Below are 21,200 nucleotides of genomic sequence, written 5' to 3'. Positions count from 1 at the left end.
CCAAACTCCAACCCACAGATGTTGTGAGATGTTTATTGTTCTTTTTTTAAAAAAAATAGGTTATTTGTATTTTTATTGTTGAGCTGTAAAAGTTCTTTATATATTCTGGATTCAAGTCCCTTATCAGATATATTATTGCAAATATTTTCTCCCATTCTATGGGTTGTTTTTTTTTTTTTAATGGTTCTTTTTTTTTTTTGAAGTATAGCTGATTTACAATGTTAATTTCTTCTATAAAGCAAAATGATTCAGTTATATATATATATTCTTTTTCATATTTCTTTCCATATGGTTTGTCATAGGATATTGAATATAGTTCCCTGTGCTATACTGTAGGACCTTGTTGTTTATCCATTCTATGTATAATAGCTTGCCTCTGCTAATCTCAAACTCCCAGTCCTTCCCTCTTCCAACCCCCTTCCCCTTAACAATCACAAGTCTGTTCTCTATGTCTGTGAGCCTGTTTTTGTTTCATAGATATGTTGATTTGTATTGTATTTTAGATTCTACATGTAAGTGACATCATATGACAGTTGTCTTTTTCTGACTTACTTCATTTAGTGATAATCTCTAGGTCCATCCATGTTGCTGCAAATGGCATTATTTCATTTTTTATGGCTAAGTAATATTCCATTGTATATATGTACCACATCTTCTTTATCCATTCCTCTGTCAATGGACATTTAGATTGCTTCCATGTCTTGGCTATTGTAAATGGTGCTGCAGTGAACATTGGGGTGCATGTATCTTTTTGAATTGTGTTTTTTTCCAGATATATGCCCAGGAGTCGGATTGCTGGATTATATGGTAGCTCTATTTTTAGTTTTTTGAGGAACCTCCATACTGTTTTCCATAGTGGCTTCAACAATTTACATTCCTACCAACAATGTAAGAGGGTTTCCTTTTCTCCACATCCTCTCCAACATTTGTTATTTATAGACTTTTTGATGATGACCATTCTGATTGGTGTGTTTGTTGTTCTTTAAAGAACAATATTGTTTATTGTTCTTTAAATTACCCACTGAGTTTTGGGGTAATTTGTTACACAGAAACTGATAACTAATACAGATATTATGCAGACCATTATCAACTGCTTGAGATTGGTTGTGTCTTCAGTCATTTTTACAGGTCTATTGTTCCCAGATTATATCACAGCTATTTAAAGATAGTCTGTGATCCTATTTAGATAGACACATTTATCCTTACACAGTTTGAATACCAATAAGTGACATAAAAATATTTCTGGAGATGAAAGGGGCATTGCTGATTTTCATATAGTTAAGGCTGGAAAGAGCAATTTCTACTATAGTGTATCTTGTCAGACACCATAAATGTTTTTTCTTTAATTATGTAGGTAAAATGCTTAAAAACCTAAATGCAGTCTAGTGTTTTAAATAATTTTATGCCGTTTTTTTGGCTGCACTGGGTCTCCATTGTTGTGTGCAGGCTTTCTCTAGTTGTAGTGAGTGGGGGCTACTCTTTGCTGTGGTGTGCGGGCTTCTCATTGTGGTGGCTTCTCTTGTTGTAGAGCATGGGCTCTAGGCATGCAGGCTTTGGTAGTTGCAGCACGTGGGCTGAGTAGTTGCCACATGTGGGCCCTAGAGTGCATGGGCTTCAATAGTTGCGGCGCATGGGCTCAGTAATTGTGGCATGCAGGCTCTAGGATGCATGGGCTTCAGTAGTTGTGGTGTGTGGGCTCAGTAGTTGTGGCTCGCAGGCTCTAGAGCACAGGCTCAGTAGTTGTGGTGCACGGGCTTAGTTGCTCCACAGCAAGTGGGATCTTCCTGGACCAGGGCTCGAACCTGTGTCCCCTGCATTGGCAGGAGGATTCTTAACCACTGCACCACCAAGGAAGTCCAGCTTTACTCTTTAACATGTATGAATGTTCTCTGTCTCTGTGTGTGTATATATATACATATATATATGCATATGTATATACAAACACATAAATATATGCATATATACATACATACATATATATGTATATATACACACAGAGTTCTTTCCTATTATTCCAAGAAAAAAAAGGCGGGGACTATAAAAAAGTTTACTCCTGATTCCTCATTTATTCAATGTTTTTTCCTTAGTTCTTACTTGATATGCAACTTTTTTTCTCTTGTCTCCCTTTCAATGTGCATTTCTCATTGTATATTAGCTCTTTGCATGCTTGGGCCATACCTTTTTCTAAAATCATGTGTTAAAATGCAATTTGTCTTAGCAATGCATAAATTAAGCTACAGTTAAATTTGTTTCTTAATAAACTTCAAAAATCCTTGACCTGAAGTAACCAGACAGAAGGCTGCATCACGCAATGGAAAAGGTCTGGACTTGAAGGCAAACAGCCCTATTACAATTCTAGACGATTCTAAACACACTTTAGTTTGTGTTTGTGGTTGTTGTTATTAAACTATTGAATGGGGTGGGGGGTGACTAAAGGAATAACATAATGAGTGAGGCATGCACAGGTTCCTTATTGAGATAACCCAGCCAGAATAGCAATCACCACTGCAATGTAATCGAATGGATGAAAGGACAGCCCCCAGAGAAGTGGTATCAGGAATGGGTGGGCATGGAGAACAGTGAGGACCAGGGCACCCACATGTGGAGAGGTCCCACACCACTGTAGCCAGAGATGGAGGGGAGCACAGGAGGGAGCACCCTCTCCAGACTGAAGTGAGGACCTGCACAGCTCCTCTCTAGAGCTCAGGGGAGAAGAGGTCCTATACCATCCTCCTTCCTGACCACAATCCCATGTTAGTTTTCCAGTTACTGGGAATCCAGGAATGGCTCCCTGGGAAGTATGGATGGCTGTGCCACTCTTGGAAAAGCAGTAACTTTCATTATAATTTAATTAAGGTGCATGTTGGTCCCCTATGATGCTGGGTACCAGCCATACCCTAGAAACCCATCATTCCTGATTGACAGCAGAACATCCAGCTTCCCTGGAAAGTGCTGGCTTCCCAAGGCCCTGCCCTTGCCAAGTCCACCTTGAGGAACCAGTCCTTGTGCCTAGAGCCCATGACTCTTTAATCTTACTGATACTGAGTCCTGGGTTTCAGGGACACAGTGAGCTCTGACCAAGGAGTTCCCAGAATAAGGGCCCCATTGTCCACTTCTCTCCCTTTTGTAATTGATGGTCACAAAATGCAATAAGTAGAGGAACCCGTTTTCTTATCTTAATGTGAAGGCCCAAGAGGTAGCACATGGGTAGGTGGAGTGATAATTACTCTACACGCAAAGATAAACAGTTCCAAAGGACACATGAAACTGTAAGATTATGGGCTCCCAGTTAAATATGTCCCCCACCTGGCATACAGGCTCCCCAGACTTGCTGCGGAAGGAGAACAGAGCAGCAGCGTACCTGACGTTGGTGTGCCGCTTGACGTACAGGTTGTGAAAGTTGTTGGTGTTTTCCATTTGGCCGGCTTTGGGGCCCTGCAGCCTCTGGATGATCTCGGCTTTCATCTCCATGGCTATGTGCGCTGGCAGCAGGGACAGCAGAAGCCGCTCCTGAAACCAGGTGTGGAAGGAAGACCAAGAGATGTTACACAACCAAGGTCACAGCCCAGTATCATCTGATATCAATTCTGATTTGTAGTGGGGCTAATTTGAGGACTCTTTACAAGTTAAAATACAGATTCTAGAAATACATATTGAAAAAAATATAAAATTGTCTAAGGTCAGAGTGTGTTGTTATTTATTGAGTTCTAAGCATGTCTTTTTCAGTATGGAGAATAAAGGAAGGCATAGTTATTTCCCTGAGGGTATTATTTATCTAATTTGATTTTAAAGTAGTGAAGCAGAAATAATATTAAAATGCCAGGAACCAGTGGTCAGTCTAAGATACAAAACACTCATTTTCACCTGCTTGTTCATTTGAGAGATAAAGTACAAGCTTTATTGCACTTTTGAAAGTCAGCCCATATTCCACATTTCCTAAGTAAGAGTCACATATTTTCAAATATTTCATTTCCTCTGTGGTGACCATCCAATCCTCTTTAGTGCTTCTAAACTATTATAAAGACAGAGTCAGGAATATTAGCTTCTGAAAAAGACATCACCTATGAGAAACTATAGGTGGGACACAAAGAAATGGTAACATATGAGATTTTCTTGTATTTTTAGTCTTTAAATTCAGTATATCTTGTACACAATAGCATGCAATATTACACATACTTTAATCTGTATTTATTATAGTTAGAGTGGCAACTTTTCCATTCTCTTCAAGGAAACTATGCAATTTTTTGAGAAAAAGTATCATAGATGGCAATCTTTGCAAGTTGATATTCATCCTTGAGTGTTTTAAACATTAATCTATTACAGAAAACACCATATTCTTCAGGCATTGTGGATTTAGCTAGTGGTATTCAGTGTGTATAAACAAACATTTGTTGAATGCCAAGTTTTCTCCTTCTTCCACATTGTCTCTTTTTTTCTTTAAAAAAATTTCTTTTTGGTGGACAAAGTGGTGAGAGAGTAGAGGAAGGGATGGGGAAGCTGAGCTTTGCTCACAGATTCACTGGTCCAGGTGTCTGTCCCCTGGGCCCACCCACAGTGCACATCGCTTTGGGGCTGTTGGGAACTTCCAGCAAGGGAGCAGAGGGTAGGTCAGGAGTGCATCTTGATGAAGATGAAATGACCCTCACCACAGCCCATCCCCAGCCTGACCCAGGAAGACAGGTGCGAAGTCAACAGGAGACTCAGCGTGTGCCTGTGTAAGGTGTCAGTGCATGGTAGGGAGCATTTCTCTATGAACTGGCATAACTGAGTGATGACTGTTTGTTCATTCCTTCCATCCTTCATTAACCCAATCAGAAAACATCCATCACTGCCCATTAAATGCCAGACCCCTTGATAAGCACTAATGGTAAATGCAAAGACGAAGGGGACAGTGTCCCTAATATCATGTTGTTCATGATCCAGGAAGGGGCCCACCCACAGTGCATAGCTGTTAGATGAGGCTAGAAAGACAGGCTGGTGTTTGGAGGAAGCCACGTGCCTGAGATCTGGGAAAAGAGGGGGAGCTAATAGATGAGGAGGACCTGCTATGCACCACATGCTCCCAGGAGCCATCTTCACGTGAACCAATTGAATCAAAACAACAGCATCATCTGACTGTATTGTTACCAACCTCCTTGCAACAGAGGCAAAAAGAAGCAGTTAGATAAAGGGCAGGGAGTTGACACTTGTCATAACACTTGTCACACACCAAAGGGAATTTTACTGGTACTTAAGAAAGTAAGAGAACACTTTTTATTTAATAATCATCTTTTCACTTTTTTGTTAAATTCCCCATGATGTTTCCATTTAAATTAAGAAATGAAATGCAGAAATCAAAAATTTTTAATAAGGTAAATGTCCATATATACATCTGGGGAAATATAAATTAATATGAACTGTACAAAATAATGAGGCTAATGTCTGGTGTGGTCTAAAATATAACAGAATGAAATGCACAATGACAATAACACAAAAGATGAAATGGGAGTCAATGGAATAAAAATGTTCTGAGGTCCTAGAATTGTGTGAGAAGTGGCAAAATAAAGCAATTTATGTTAGACTGTAGTACGTCAAGAATGGATGCAATTTCCACATCAGCAACAAAAAGTTTGAAAAAATGTATGACTAACAGGTTAACAGAGAAAATGGGAAAGAAATCCTTGATTAATCCAAAATAAGTCGATAAAGAAGAGTCAAAGAAAACTAAAAACAGGTGGGGCAAATAGAAACTAAATCATAAAGTGACAGTTATCAGCCTGTTGTGCCAGAACTTATATTGAAATTAATGGACTAAATATTCCAATTAATTGACTAATACTGTCAGATTGGACTGAAAAAAGACAAAATGTAACTCTAAACTACTCATAATAAACACATCTTAAATATAAGAATACAGAACTATCAGAAATTAAAAAAGATACACCAAAAAGAGATGAATTATAAAGACCTTAATAATAAAAGAAAAAGCAGTATACCTATACCAATATCAGAAAAGTACTGTAGATATTCCAGCCTTAAGGGAAAATATTGACAAGTCCACAAATTTTTTAGAACTTTTTTTTTGGTGGGGGAAATACCACTAGATTTTATTGTGGACATTGGCAATATAACCCTTATGTGGTTCCTTACACTCAAAGAGACTGGTGGTATGAAGGGCAGTGAAGTGGGGGGCTTGTCTATTGCTTTATTTCTCAATTACTGCAGGAGTTCTTGGAAAGTAGCATTTTCCCTGCAGTTATTTGTTCAATGAATGAAAGATCTGCTGTGCATTTCATCTGGGGCACAATAAAGAAAAATCTAATTTCAAAGTGGAGACCTGGGTAGACAGTGCTTATGGTTTTTTTTTTTTCTTTTTCGTTGCGGTACGCGGGCCTCTCACTGTTGTGGCCTCTCCAATGCGGAGCACAGGCTCCGGACGTGCAGGCTCAGCGGCCATGGCTTACGGGCCCAGCCACTCCACGGCATGTGGGACCTTCCCGGACCGGGGCACGAATCCGTGTCCTCTGCATCGGCAGGCGGACTCTCAACCACAGTGCCACCAGGGAAACCCTGATTTAAAATCAGATTAATGACCTCTTATTTTTTTTTAAAACATCTTTATTGGAGTATAATTTCTTTAAAATGGTGTGTTAGTTTCTGCTTTATAACAAACTGAATCAGGTATACATATACATATGTTCCCATATCTCTTCCCTCTTGCTTCTCCCTCCCTCCCACCCTCCCTATCTCATCCCTCTAGGTGGTCGCAAAGCACCGAGCTCCTCTCCCTGTGCTATGTGGCTGCTTCCCCCTAGCTATCTATTTTACGTTTACTAGTGTATATATGTCCACACCACTCTCTTACTTTGTCCCAGCTTACCCTTCCCCCTCCCCGTATGCTCAAGTCCATTCTCTAGTAGGTCTGTGTCTTTATTCCCATCTTGCCCCTAGGTTCTTCATGACTGTTTTTTACATTCCATATATATGTGTTAGCATACGGTATTTGTTTTTCTCTTTCTGACTTCACACTGCATGACAGACTCTACGTCCATCCACCTCACTACAAATAACTCAATTTCGTTTCTTTTCAGGGCTGAGTAATATTCCATTGTATATATGTGACACAACTTCTTTATCCATTCATCTGTCAATGGACACTTAGGTTGCTTCCATGTCCTGGCTATTGTATATAGTGCTGCAAGGAACATTGTGGTACATGACTCTTTTTGAACTATGGTTTTCTCAGGGTATATGCCCAGTAGTAGGATTGCTAGGTCATATGGTAGTTCTATTTTAGTTTTTTAAGGAACCCCCATACTGTACTCCACAGTGGCTGTATCACTGTACATTACCACCAACAGTGCAAGAGGGTTCCCTATTCTCCACACTCTCTCCAGCATTTATCGTTTGTAGATTTTTTGATGATGGCCATTCTGACTGGTGTGAGATGATATCTCATCGTAGTTTTGATTTGCATTTCTCTAATAATTAATGATGTTGACCATTCTTTCATGTGTTTGTTGGCAATCTGTATACATTCTTTGGAGAAATGTCTATTTAGGTCTTCTGCCCATTTTTGGATTGGGTTGTTTGTTTTTTTGATATTGAGCTGCATGAGCTGCTTGTAAATTTTGGAGATTAATCTTTTGTCAGTTGCTTCATTTGCAAATATTTTCTCCCATCTGAGGGTTGTCTTTTGGTCTTTTTCATGGTTTCCTTTGCTGTGCAAAAGCTTTTAAGTTTCCTTAGGTCCAATTTGTTTATTTTTGTTTTTATTTCCATTTCTCTAGGAGGTGCATCAAAAAGGAACTTGCCTGATTTATGTCATAGAGTATTCTGCCTATGTTTTTCCTCTCAGTTTGATAGTTTCTGGCCTTACATTTAGGTCTTTAATCCATTTTGAGCTTATTTTTGTGTATGGTGTTAGGGAGTGATCTAATCTCAGACTTTTATATGTACCTGTCCAGTTTCCCAGCACCACTTATTGAAGAGGCTGTCCTTTCTCCAGTGTACATTCCTGACTCCTTTATCAAAGATAAGGTGACCGTATGTGCGTGGGTTTATCTCTGGGTTTTCTATCCTGTTCCATTGATCTGTCTTTCTGTTTTTGTGCCAGTACCATACTATCTTGATTACTGTAGCTTTGTAGTATAATCTGAAGTCAGGAAGCCTGATTCCTCCAGCTCCGTTTTTCATTCTGAAGATTGCTTTGGCTATTCGGGGTCTTTTATGTTTCCAAACAAATTGTGAAATTTTTTGTTCTAGTTCTGTGAAAAATGCCAGTGGTAGTTTGATAGGGATTGCATTGAATCTGTAGATTGCGTTGGGTAATATAGTCATTTTCACAATGTTGATTCTTCCAATCCAAGAACATGGTATATCTCTCCATCTATTTGTATCATCTTTAATTTCTTTCAGCAGTGTCTTATAATTTTCTGCATACAGGTCTTTTGTCTCCTTAGGTAGGCTTATTCCTAGATATTTTAGTCTTTTTGTTGCAATGGTAAATGGGAGTGTTTTCTTAATTTCACTTTCAGATTTTTCATCATTAGTGTATAGGAATGTCAGAGATTTCTGTGCATTAATTTTGTATCCTGCTAATTTACCAAATTCATTGATTAGCTCTAGTAGTTTTCCAGTAGCATCTTTAGGATTCTCCATGTATAGTATCATGTCATCTGTAAAAAGTGACAGCTTTACTTCTTCTTTTCCAATTTGGATTCCTTTTATTTCTTTTTCTTCTCTGATTGCTGTGGCTAAAACTTCCAAAACTATGTTGAATAACAGTGGTGAGATTGGGCAACCTTGTCCTGTTCCTGATCTTAGTGGAAATTGTTTCAGTTTTTCACCACTGAGGACGATGTTGGCTGTGGGTTTGTCATATATGGCCTTTATTATGTTGAGGAAAGTTCCCTCTATGCCTACTTTCTACAGGGTTTTTATCATAAATGGGTGTTGAATTTTGTCAAAAGCTTTCTCTGCATCTATTGAGATGATCATGTGGTTTTTCTCCTTCAATTTGTTAATATGGTGTATCACATTGATTTCTTTGCGTATATTGAAGAATCCTTGCATTCCTGGGATAAATCCAACTTGATCATGGTGTATGATCCTTTTTCATGTGCTGTTGGATTGTTTGCTCGTATTTTGCTGAGGATTTTTGCATCTATGTTCATCAGTGATATTGGCCTGTAGTTTTCTTTCTTTGTGACATCTTTGTCTGGTTTTGGTATCAGGGTGATGGTGGCCTCGTAGAATGGGTTTGGGAATGTTCCTCCCTCTGCTATAGCATGGAAGAGTTTGAGAAGGATTAGTTGTTAGCTCTTCTCGAAATGTTTGATAGAATTCACCTGTGAAGCCATCTGGTCCTGGGCTTTTGTTTGTTCGAAGATTTTTAATCACAGTTTCAATTTCAGTGCTTGTGACTGGTCTGTTCATATTTTCTATATCTTCCTGGTTCATTCCCAGAAGGTTGTGCATTTGTAAGAATTTGTCCATTTCTTCCAGGTTGTCCATTTTATTGGCATAGAGTTTCTTGTAGTAATCTCTCATGGTCTTCTGTATTTCTGAAGTGTCAGTTGTTACTTCTCCTTTTTCATTTCTAATTCTATTGATTTGAGTCTTCTCCCTTTTTTTCTTGATGAGTCTGGCTAATGGTTTATCAGTTTTGTTTATCTTCTCAAAGAACCACCTTTTATTTTTATTGATCTTTGCTATTGTTTCCTTCATTTCCTTTTCATTAATTTCTGATCTGATCTTTATGATTTCTTTCTGCTAACTTTGGGGGTTTTTGTTCTTCTTTCTCTAATTGCTTTAGGTGTAAGTTTACATTGTTTATTTGAGATGTTTCTTGTTTCTTAAGGTAGGATTGTATTGCTATAAACTTCCCTCTTAGAACTGCTTTTGCTGCATCCCATAGGTTTTTGGTCATCGTGTTTTTATTATCATTTGTTTCTAGGTATTTTTTGATTTCCCCCTTGATTTCTCAGTGATCTGTTGGTTATTAATTAGTGTATTGTTTAGGCTCTATGTGTTTTTATTTTTTACAGATTTATTCCTGTAATTGAGATCTAGTATCATAGCATTGTGGTCGGAAAAGATATTAGATACGATTTCAATTTTCATAAATTTACCAAGGCTTGATTTGTGACCCAAGATATGATCTACCCTGGAAAATATTCCATGAGCATTTGAGAAGAATGTGTATTCTGTTGTTTTAGGATGGAATGTCCTATAAATATCAATTAAGTCCATCTTGTTTAATGTACCATTTAAAGCTTGTGTTTCCTTATTTATTTTCATTTTGGATGAACTGTCCATTGGTGAAATTGGAATGTTAAACTCCCCTACTTTGATGGTGTTACTGTCGATTTCCCCTTTTATGGCTCTTAGTATTTGCCTTATGTATTGAGGTGTTCCTATGTTGGGTGCATAGATATTTAGTTGTTATATCTTCTTCTTGATCCCTTGATCATTATGTACTGTCCTTCTTTGTGTCTTGAACAGTCTTTGTTTTAAAGTCTATTTTGTCTGATATGAGAATTGCTACTTCAGCTTTCTTTTGATTTCTATTTTCATGGAATATCTTTTACCCTACTCTCACTTTCAGTCTTTATATGTCCCTAGGTCTGAAGTGGGTCTCTTGGAGACAGCATATATACAGGCCTTGTTTTTGTATCCATTCAGCCAGTTTATGTCTTTTGGTTGTAGCATTTAATCCATTTACATTTAAGGTAATTATCGATATGTATGTTTCTATTACCATTTTCTTAATTGTCTTGGGTTTGTTATTGTAGGTCTTTTCCTTTTCTTGTGTTTCCTGCCTATGGAAGTTCCTTTAGCGTTTGTTGTAAAGCTGGTTTGGTGGTGCTGAACTCTCTTAGCTTTTGCTTGTCTGTAAAGGTTTTAACTTCTCCATCAAATCTGAATAAGATCCTTGCTGGGTAGAGTAATCTTGGGTGTAGCTTTTTCTCCTTCATCCCTTTAAATATGTCCTGCCAGTCCTTTCTGGTTTGCAGAGTTTCTGCTGAAAGATCAGCTGTTAAGCTTATGGGGATTCCCTTGTGTGTTATTTGTTGTTTTTCCCTTGCTGCTTTTAATATGTTTTCTTTGTATTTAATTTTTGACAGTTTGATTAATATGTGTCTTGGTGTGCTTCTCCTTGGATTTATCCTGTATTGGACTCTCTGTGCTTCCTCGACTTGATTAACTATTTCCTTTCCCATATTAGGGAAGTTTTCAACTATAATCTCTTCAAATATTTTCTCAGTCCCTTTCTTTTTCTCTTCTTTATCTGTGACCCCTATAATTCGAATGTTGGTGCATTTAATGTTGTCCCAGAGGTCTCTGAGATTGTCCTCAAGTCTTTTCATTCTTTTTTCTTTATTCTGGTCTGCAGTAGTTATTTCCACTATTTTATCTTCCTGGTCACTTATCTGTCCTTCTGCCTCAGTTTTTCTGCTATTGATCCCTTATAGAGAATTTTTCATTTCATTTATTGTGTTGTTCATCGCTGTTTGTTTGCTCTTTAGTTCTTCTAGGTCCATGTTAAATGTTTCTTGTATTTTCTCCATCCTATTTCCAAGATTTTAGATCATCTTTACTATCATTATTCTGAATTCTTTTTCAGGTAGACTGCCTACTTCTTCTTCATTTGTTAGGTCTGGTGGGTTTTTGCCTTGCTCCTTCATCTGCTGTGTGTTTCTCTGTCTTCTCATTTTGCTTAACTTACTGTGTTTGTGGTCTCCTTTTCGCAGGCTGCAGGATCGTAGTTCCTGTTGTTTTTGGTGTCTGTCCCCAGTGGCTAAGGTTTGTTCAATGGGTTGTGTAGGCTTCCGGGTGGAGGGGTCTAGTGCCTGTGTTCTGGTGGATGAGGCTGGATCTTGTCTTTTTGGTGGGTAGGTCCAAGTCTGGTGTGTGTTTTGGCATGTCTGTGGCCTTATTATGGGTTTAGGCAGCCTGTGTGCTAACGTATGGGTTTATGTTCCTGTCTTGCTAGTTGTTTGGCATAGGGTGTCCTGCACTGTAGCTTGCTGGTCATTGAGTGGAGCTGGGTCTTGGCGTTGAGATCGAGCTCTCTGGGAGATTTTTGTTGTTTGATATTATGTGGAGCAGGGAGGTCTCTTGTGGACCAGTGTCCTGAACTTGACTCTCCCACCTCAGAGGCACAGCCCTGATGCCGGACTGGAGCACCAAGAGCCTGTCATTCACACGGTTCAGAATAAAAGTGAGAAAAAGAAAGAAAGAAAGAAAGAAGAAGATAAAATAAAATAAAATAAAGTTATTAAAATAAAAAATATTTTTTTAATTTAAGTAATAAAAAACTTTTATAAAAAGGAAAGAAGGAACAAAGAGAGCTGCCAAACCGAAAACCAAATCCACCAATGATAACAAGTGTGAAAAACTGTACTAAAAAAATACCCAAAAAACGGACAGACAGAATCCTAGGGCAAATGACAAAAGCAATGCTATAGAGATAGAATCACACACAGAAGCATCCACATACACACAAAAAGAGGAAAAGGGGAAAATATATATATATCGTTGTTCTCAAAGTCCACCTCCTCAGTTTGGGATGATTCGTTGTCTATTCAGGTTTTCCACAGATGCAGGTACATCAAGTTGATTGTGGAGCTTTAATCTGCTGCTCCTGAGGCTGCGGGGAGGGATTTCCCTTTCTCTTCTTTGTTCGTACAGCTTCTGGGGCTCAGATTTGGATTTGGACCCGCCTCTGCGTGTAGGTCCCCAAAGGGCGTCTGTTCTTTGCTCAGACAGGACAGGGTTAAAGGAACAGCTGCTTCGGGGGCTCTGCCTCACTCAGGCCGGGGGGACGGAGGGGTACGGAGTGCGGGGTGAGCCTGCAGTGGCAGAGGCCCGCAAGACATTGCACCAGCCTGAGGCGCGCCATGCGTTCTCCCGGGGACGCTGTCCCTGGATCCCGGGACCCTGGCAGTAGCATGCTGCACAGGCTCCCAGGAAGGGGGGTGTGGATAGTGACCTGTGCTCACACACAGTCTTCTTGGTGGCAGCAGCAGCAGCCTTAGTGTCTCCTGCCCATCTCTGTGGTCCGTGCTTTTAGCCGCGGCTCACGCCCGTCTCTGGAGCTCCTTTAAGAGGCGCTCTGAATCCCCTCTCCTCGCGCACCAGGAAACAAAGAGGGAAGAAAAAAGTCTCTTGCCTCTTCAGCAGGTCCAGACTTTTCCCCGGACTCCCTCCCAGCTAGCCGTGGTGCATTAGCCCCCTGCAGGCTGTGTTAATGCCGCCAACCCCAGTCCTCTCCCTGGGATCCAACCTAAGCCCGAGCCTCAGCTCCCAGACCCGCCCGTCCCGGCAGGTGAGCAGACAAGCCTCTCGGGCTGGTGAGTGCCGGTCGGCACCGATCCTCTGTGAGGGAATCTCTCTGCTTTGCCCTCCGCACCCCTGTGGCTGTGATTTCCTCTGCGGCTCTGAAGCTTCCCCCCTCCGCCACCCGCAGTCTCTGCCCGCGAAGGGGCTTCCTAGTGTGTGGAAACCTTTCCTCCTTCAAAGCTCCCTCCTACTGGTGCGGGTCCCATCCCTATTCTTTTGTCTCTGTTTATTCTTTTTTCTTTTGACCTACCCAGGTACGTGGGGAGTTTGTTGCCTTTTGGGAGGTCTGAGGTCTTCTGCCAGCATTCAGTAGGTGTTCTGTAGGAGTTGTTCCATGTGCAGATGTATTTCTGGGGAGGAACGTGATCTCCACATCTTACTCTTCTGTAATTGAGATCAGAAGCTCCACCCTAATGGCCTTCTTGGTCATAAATACCAGGCCTGGGCAAAATCTGGATCAGTGATTTTCATACAAAGGGAAATTTAATTACTCTGCAAAATAACGCAGTGATTACTTTGGGTTTTTCTCTCTGGCAGACAATGATACTGTTGGTATGGGAGAGGTGTGAAAGACTCATTCAGGGGAAGGGGAGACCCCAGCTTCACATCAGCAGGCTGCATCCAAGGAAAAAGAGACCATTCAAAGTGTCTCCTGGTTGGAAAATGGTTGGTAAACATTGGCAACCACTTGAAATTGAAATTTGATTTGTATTCTGAGCTCGAATTCCCTTCTGTTATTCTCCAAATTTCATTAATGATCTAACAATATAGCAGCATCATGTTAGCTCAAAGGTGACAAGATGAGTTCAAATTTTGGACTAGAGCAAAACGTGTGAGACTTCTCTGCATGCGGACGGGGCCAAGATAAGCAAAAGCAGGAGGATGGAAAATAACTGAGGTCAAAAATAGAGTAAGAAATCAAGTAATGTTTTGGTTTGTCAACAGAACAAGTGACCCCAGAAAAATGGAGCCACTTGGAACTCAGATTATCAAGAAATTACTAATGACGTGAAAAATAGAAGTCCATATTTTAAAACTTAGAAGACAGGCTGTGTCCTTGTTACACACAAATTGAGAGTTCAATACATTTGGTTGATGATCTAGTGTCTATACAATTCTGCTCCCTCTCTGATCTCAGAACCCCCATGGAAAGACAGTGGGATTTATTTTTAAAATCAATGGCACTTTACCACCTTTTGTAAATCTTAATACAAAGAGCTGTTCCATCATCTACTCATCTTTTGCTACCCACCTGACAAATACATCTATTTGCCACTTATTGTCATTTTTCTGTTTTGGCTTCCATGACCAACCAGATGGTTAGACATTTGGGAAGTCTGAAGGTCATAAAACATGTGATACATCCAAGGAACTACTTAGACAACAAGACAACAGACTTTGTCCCTTAAAGTTTGGAACTGAGTTATGCTAATGTTGCATTCACTTAACTCTATTCTGGTAGCTATTGAACATATTGTACATACTGAGTAACCCTGTATGGGATGATCTCTGTTTCTCTTTCTGTTTATTGATCAGTGTATTGCATCACTGGATGTGAGGTCAAAATATTATAAAGGGCTCATAATGTTCAAAATCTATTTAAACAAAGAGAGGAAACCTGTTGAGAAAAGTATGAGCTGCTGTCAACAAAATCAGAAGACCTGTCTGGTCACCCTCTCAGACATGATCAAAGCAGTCGCAGATGGGAGCAAAAGGAGGCATGTTACTGGGAGTGCCATCAAATCTCTGTCATAAAGCAAGTAGATACTGAATACAAATTTGTTAACTTCGAACAGAGTGACAAGAAGTGTTGGCACATAGGAATAACAGATTATGAATCTGGTCTAGGCTATCTGTTTAGAAATCTCAATGGAATCTGTGTCTACAGCGATGTCTGATGATTAGCTTAAGTAGAGTAAAACCAATTTTGTACCTTCTGATGGGTGATGGAAGAGTCAAGGGCTAAGAAAAAACAAAACGCATAAGGTCACAATGCTTAGTTGACATCGTTCTGCATTATTACCATGTGATGATAACCTGAGTGTCCACGTGGATTCGGTGCAGTCAGTCGACTCTCCCAATGTTTATATTCATTTCTAGTTATGCTTTCTGGAGCCGATGTTGTCGGTGTCCTAACCATATTCCTTCTGCCCTCCTTGGAGGTCATCTGAAGCCTGTTCCTTTCTAAATCTACAGTTCCCTGTGCCTCAATCAATGAGAAAGTAATTGGTGGATATTTAAAAAAATCATTTATAAAATGATGGATAAATACCCCAGTTTCTGCACCCACACCCCTCAGTGGGTAGGTCTGAGCATCTTCCACACTTCCCTTGGAGGGTCTCCAGATGGACTGAGCCCCTGTTTCCAGTTGCTCATTTCAGGAGCTGGAGCGGGACCCTCCCTGGTCCACTCACGCTGCCACCTGGAACCACTTCCCAACTAAATGTCCACACCCACATCCTTGCCTTAGGGCTGCTTGGGGCAAACTTAACTGAGACATTTCTAAACATCTTCTCTCTTCTGCCTACATTCTTTAATAAGAATACATTAAACCCCAAAGCACACAGAGCCAGCTTTTCCTGAAAGATAGATTTTATGAACAAAAAAGATGAATCAAATATAGTAATTCTCTTTCATGCCCATAACTTCATTTAATAACCAAATGTAAACCATGATCTTCATTTTAGCCCCACATGTAGACAGATGACTGGTTTTTTATAGGTAGTTTGAAAAGTACAGGAAATCAACTCCATATGCTGTGCAAACCAAATTTTTCTTTTTGTGTGTGTGTTAAGAATTTGTGTGAAGGTTGAATGGAATAAAGATTTTGGTAACAGCCAACCAGCCTAAGGAAAGGACCCATGGCTTCTCCACTATCATGTGATGCTGGTACCATTGGTGGATGGCAAGACCTGTGATCAGAGTCCATGGACAGGATCCATGCTCTGGGGTCTGCACATCTCCTCTTGGTGATCACAGAATTGGGTATTGGGGTAAGCCTTAAATAAAAGCCTGTACTCAAATGTGGTAAATCAAGTCACTTTTAAATATGTCTTTCTTCCATTATAAAATGCTTTGCTCTGAAAGAAAAGCCCAATATTATGGCACACATGATAAATTTCAACTCAGTTCATAATCTGGCAAGGTTAATATTTCCATTAATATTTCAGCTTTTTGCTAATATAGCTGTGTACCCTGCCAAATTATCTGAAAGCAACACACAAACTTCAGTGTTTAATATACTGGATATGATTTAGCTACATTACCTCCAAATACATTGGAGGAATTTCTTAAGGGGACTTTTGGAAAATCAAGCTGTCACAAAACTGACTGATATACACCATTGCTATTTTTTTCTCTTGCTACAAAAGATTGTCTACATACAGAGAATCTGGATAATTCCAGACTATTCAAAGGATCCAGTGAACAGCTTGACCTTGGTTTGAGAGTTCCATTTTAACACAACCCTTTTTTTCCTAGAACTTGTTCTTTTAAATTGTGCCTCTGAGAAAAGCTACAGAGCTCGTAAATTTCAACGTACTACTGCTCAAAATTCAGGACACTCTGCACTCCGAAGCATTTCTCATATAATGAAACAAAGCAGATATTTAACTTTATATTTATGCTACTTTTGAGATTATTTTGGTTGACAGGAAAATCTAATTTAAGCAAAGATAATTTGTACTTAAATTATGAGCTAAGATATAGAGATGTACATTATATCTTGTTCCTGCATTAAACCATGCATGTAATAAATATTTAAACCTGCTGTATTTTTCAAAAGGGAGGATGACAGGGCCATGCTTTTTTTTTATAAGAATTAAAAATTTTTTCTCTTTCCAAATTCTTATTTCTATTTAGTTCTTATTTTAAGTACAATTCAATTACATCAGGATGCCAAAAAAATGCAATAAACAGAAGGGATATTGTTATGTATTTTTCTTCTCCCAATAGAAAGTAGCTACCAGAAGAAACAGACACCAGATCCCTAGCAGCCACTGCGTTACACGTGGTGCTGAGGAGACAGATGATGTTATTCAATATTTTCCTGCAGTATAAAAGGACCAGGAATCCACTCAGAGTCAAATGTTGAAAACTCTGTACTTGGAAAATACCTGCCAGGGATGTGCATATATATCAGTATTTTCCCTCAGCTGTATCTTCTCTTGAAGCCAGCTTCATGCTTGCAGGTCTCTGAGAAGAAGCATCCTCCACTGGCACCAACCTCTATCACTTGCACATCTCTGAAGATAAGGTCTAGTAACAACTGCTATTGCCACTGTTTCTTGTTATAAAATTTAGTTTCTTTCTCTTAGGTCCATCTTTAGAAACTTTGCTTTACATCAATCAAATCAGAACACATTTAATACTCTTACTATTTGAGAGGCCTTGCTTTATCTTTCTTTGACTTTTACAAAAAAGTCAGTAGTCATATTTATGTATGATAGAAAGTAGCAGTACTTTAGAGTAGAAACAGCACCTAGGTAAGAGTATATGCGAGTCCTTCCCTTTCTCTGTCACTATATAGAAGACCTCAATTAAATCAATCCAGCCTAAGACTATACTTTCAGGGATCATTTCTATAGATAACAAATGGCGAAAATCTCCCAGAGATATCCATCTCAACACCAGCACCCAGCTTCACTCAAAGACCAGCAAGCTACAGTGCTGGACACCCTATGCCAAACAACCAGCAAGACAGGAACACAATGCCACCCATTAGCAGAGAGGCTGCCTAAAATCATAATAAGTCTACAGACACCCCAAAACACACCACCAAACGTGAACCTGCCCTCCAGAAAGACAAGATCCAGCCTCATCCACCAGAACACAGGCACTAGTCCCCTCCACCAGGAAGCCTACACAACCCACTGAACCAACCTTAGCCACTGGGGACAGACACCAAAAGCAACGGGAACTATGAACCTGCAGCCAGCAAAAAGGAGACCCCAAACACAGTAAGATAAGCAAAATCAGAAGACAGACAAACACACAGCAGATGAAGGAGCAAGATAAAAACCCACCAGACCTAACAAATGAAGAGGAAATAGGCAGTCTACCTGAAAAAGAATTCAGAATAATGATAGTAAAGATGATCCAAAATCTTGGAAATAGAATGGAAAAAATGCAAGAAACATTTAACAAGGACCTAGAAGAACTAAAGATGAAACAAACAACGATGAACAACACAATAAATGAAATTAAAAATACTCTAGATGGGATCAATAGCAGAATAACTGAGGCAGAAGAATGGATAAGTGACCTGGAAGATAAAATAGTGGAAATAACTACTGCAGAGCCGAATAAAGAAAAAAGAATGAAAAGAACTGAGGACAGTCTCAGAGACCTCTGGGACAACATTAAATGCACCAATATTTGAATTATAGGGGTTCCAGATAAAGAAGAGAAAAAGAAAGGGACTGAGAAAATATTTGAAGACATTATTATAGTTGAAAACTTCCCTAATATGGGAAACAAAATAGTTAATTAAGTCGAGGAAGCACAGAGAGTCCAATACAGGATAAATCCAAGGAGAAATATGCCAAGACACATATTAATCAAACTGTCAAAAATTAAATACAAAGAAAACATATTAAAAGCAGCAAGGGAAAAACAAGAAATAACACACAAGGGAATCCCCATAAGCTTAACAGCTGATCTTTCAGCAGAAACTCTGCAAGCCAGAAAGGACTGGCAGGACATATTGAAAGTGATGAAGGAGAAAAACCTGCAACCAAGATCACTCTACCCAGCAAAGACCTCATTCAGATTTGACAGAGAAATTAAAACCTTTACAGACAAGCAACAAAAGCTGAGAGAGTTCAGCACCACCAAACCAGCTTTACAACAAATGCTAAAGGAACTTCTCTAGGTAAGAAACACAAGAGAAGGAAAAGACCTACAATAACGAACCCAAAACAATTAAGAAAATGGTAATAGGAACATACATAATTACCTTGAATGTAAATGGACTAAACGCTCCCACCAAAAGACACAGATTGGCTGAATGGATACAAAAACAAGACCCAGGGATTCCCTGGTGGTGCAGTGGTTGAGAGTCCGTCTGCTGATGCAGGGGACGCGGGTTCGTGCCCTAGTCTAGGAAGATCCCACGTGCCGTGGAGCAGCTGGGCCCGTGAGCCATGGTCGCTGAGCCTGTGCGTCTGGAGCCTGTGCTCCGCAATGGGAGAGACCACAAGAGTGAGAGGCCCACATACCGCTAAAGAAAAAAAAAAAAACAAGACCCATATATATGCTGTGTACAAGAGACCCACTTCAGACCTAGAGACACATACAAACTGAAAGTAAGCGGATGGAAAAACATATTCCATGCAAATGCAAACCAAAAGAAAGCTGGAGTAGCAATTCTCATGTTAGACAAAATAGACTTTAAAATAAAGACCATTCAAGAGAAAAGAAGGACACTACATAAAGATCAAGGGATCGATCCATGAAAAAGATATAACAATTGTAAATATTTATACACCCAACACAGGAGCACCTCAATACATAAGGCAAGTACTAACGGCCATAAAAGGGGAAATCGACAGTAACACATTCATAGTAGGGGACTTTAACACCCCACTTTCACCAATGGACAGATCATGCAAAATGAAAAGAAATAAGGAAACATAAGCTTTAAATGATACATTAAATGAGATGGACTTAATTGATATTTATAGGACATTCCATCCAAAAACAACAGAATACACATTTTTCTCAAGTGCTCATGAATCATTCTCCAGGATAGATCATATCTTGGGTCACAAATAAAGCCTTGGTAAAATTAAGAAAACTAAAATTGTATCAAGTATCTTTTCCGACCACAATACTATGAGACTAGATATCAATTGCAGGAAAAGATCTGTAATAAATACAAACACAGGGAGGCTAAACAATACACTACTTAATAACGACGTGATCACTGAAGAAATCAAAGAGGAAACATAAAATACCTAGAAACAAATGACAATGGAGACACAATGACCCAAAACCTATGGGATGCAGCAAAAGCAGTTCTAAGAGGGAAGTTTATAGCAATACAATCCTACCTTAAGAAACAGGAAACAACTCGAATAAACAACCTAACCTTGCAGCAAAATCAATTAGAGAAAGAAGAACAAAAAAAAAACCCAAGGTTAGCAGAAGGAAAGAAATCACAAAAATCAGATCAGAAATAAATGAAAAAGAAATGAAGGAAACAATAGCAAAGATCAATAAAACTAAAAGCTGGTTCTTTGAGAAGATAAACAAAATTGATAAACCATTAGCCAGACTCATCAAGAAAAAAAGGGAGAAGAATCAAATCAATAGAATTAGAAATGAAAAAGGAGAAGCAGCAACTGACACTGCAGAAATACAAAAGACCATGAGAGATTACTACAAGCAACACTATGCCAGTAAAATGGACAACCTGGAAGAAATGGACATTTTCTTAGAAATGCACAATCTGCCAAGACTGAATCAGGAAGAAATAGAAAATATGAACAGACCAATCAGAAGCACTGAAATTGAAACTGTAATTAAAAATCTTCCAACAAACAGAAGCCCAGGACCAGACGGCTTCACAGGCGAATTCTATCAAACATTTAGAGAACTAACACCTATCCTCAAACTCTTACAAAATATATCAGAGGGAGGAATACTCCCAAACTCATTCTATGAGGCTACCATCATCTTGATACCAAAACCAGACAAGGATGTCACAAAGAAAGAAAACTAGAGGCCAATATCACTGATGAACATAGATGCAAAAATCCTCAACAAAATACTAGCAAACAGAATCCAACAGCATATTAAAAGGATCATACACCATGATCAAGTGGGGTTTATTCCAGGAATGCAAGGATTCTTCAATATACGCAAATCAATCA

At 39.3% G+C, this 21,200-nt stretch overlaps 1 protein-coding gene across 1 annotated transcript in view; it reads right to left on the bottom strand.

The window, feature by feature from the left end:
• The window catches only part of ADCY2 (adenylate cyclase 2), a 433,375-nt gene that overhangs the window by 136,466 nt on the left and 275,709 nt on the right, over window positions 1-21,200 (bottom strand). The window contains exon 5 of the mRNA XM_079915962.1: window positions 3,362-3,510. Within this exon, the coding sequence (XP_079772088.1) occupies window positions 3,362-3,510 (149 nt within the window). The remainder of the gene's footprint in view (window positions 1-3,361; window positions 3,511-21,200) is intronic.

The sequence above is a fragment of the Stenella coeruleoalba genome, assembly GCF_951394435.1.
Source record: "Stenella coeruleoalba genome assembly, chromosome: 3".
NCBI classification, from domain to species: domain Eukaryota; kingdom Metazoa; phylum Chordata; class Mammalia; order Artiodactyla; family Delphinidae; genus Stenella; species Stenella coeruleoalba.
The sequence above is the reverse complement of the archived record's forward strand: the minus strand, read 5'-3'. Positions and strand labels throughout refer to the sequence as shown.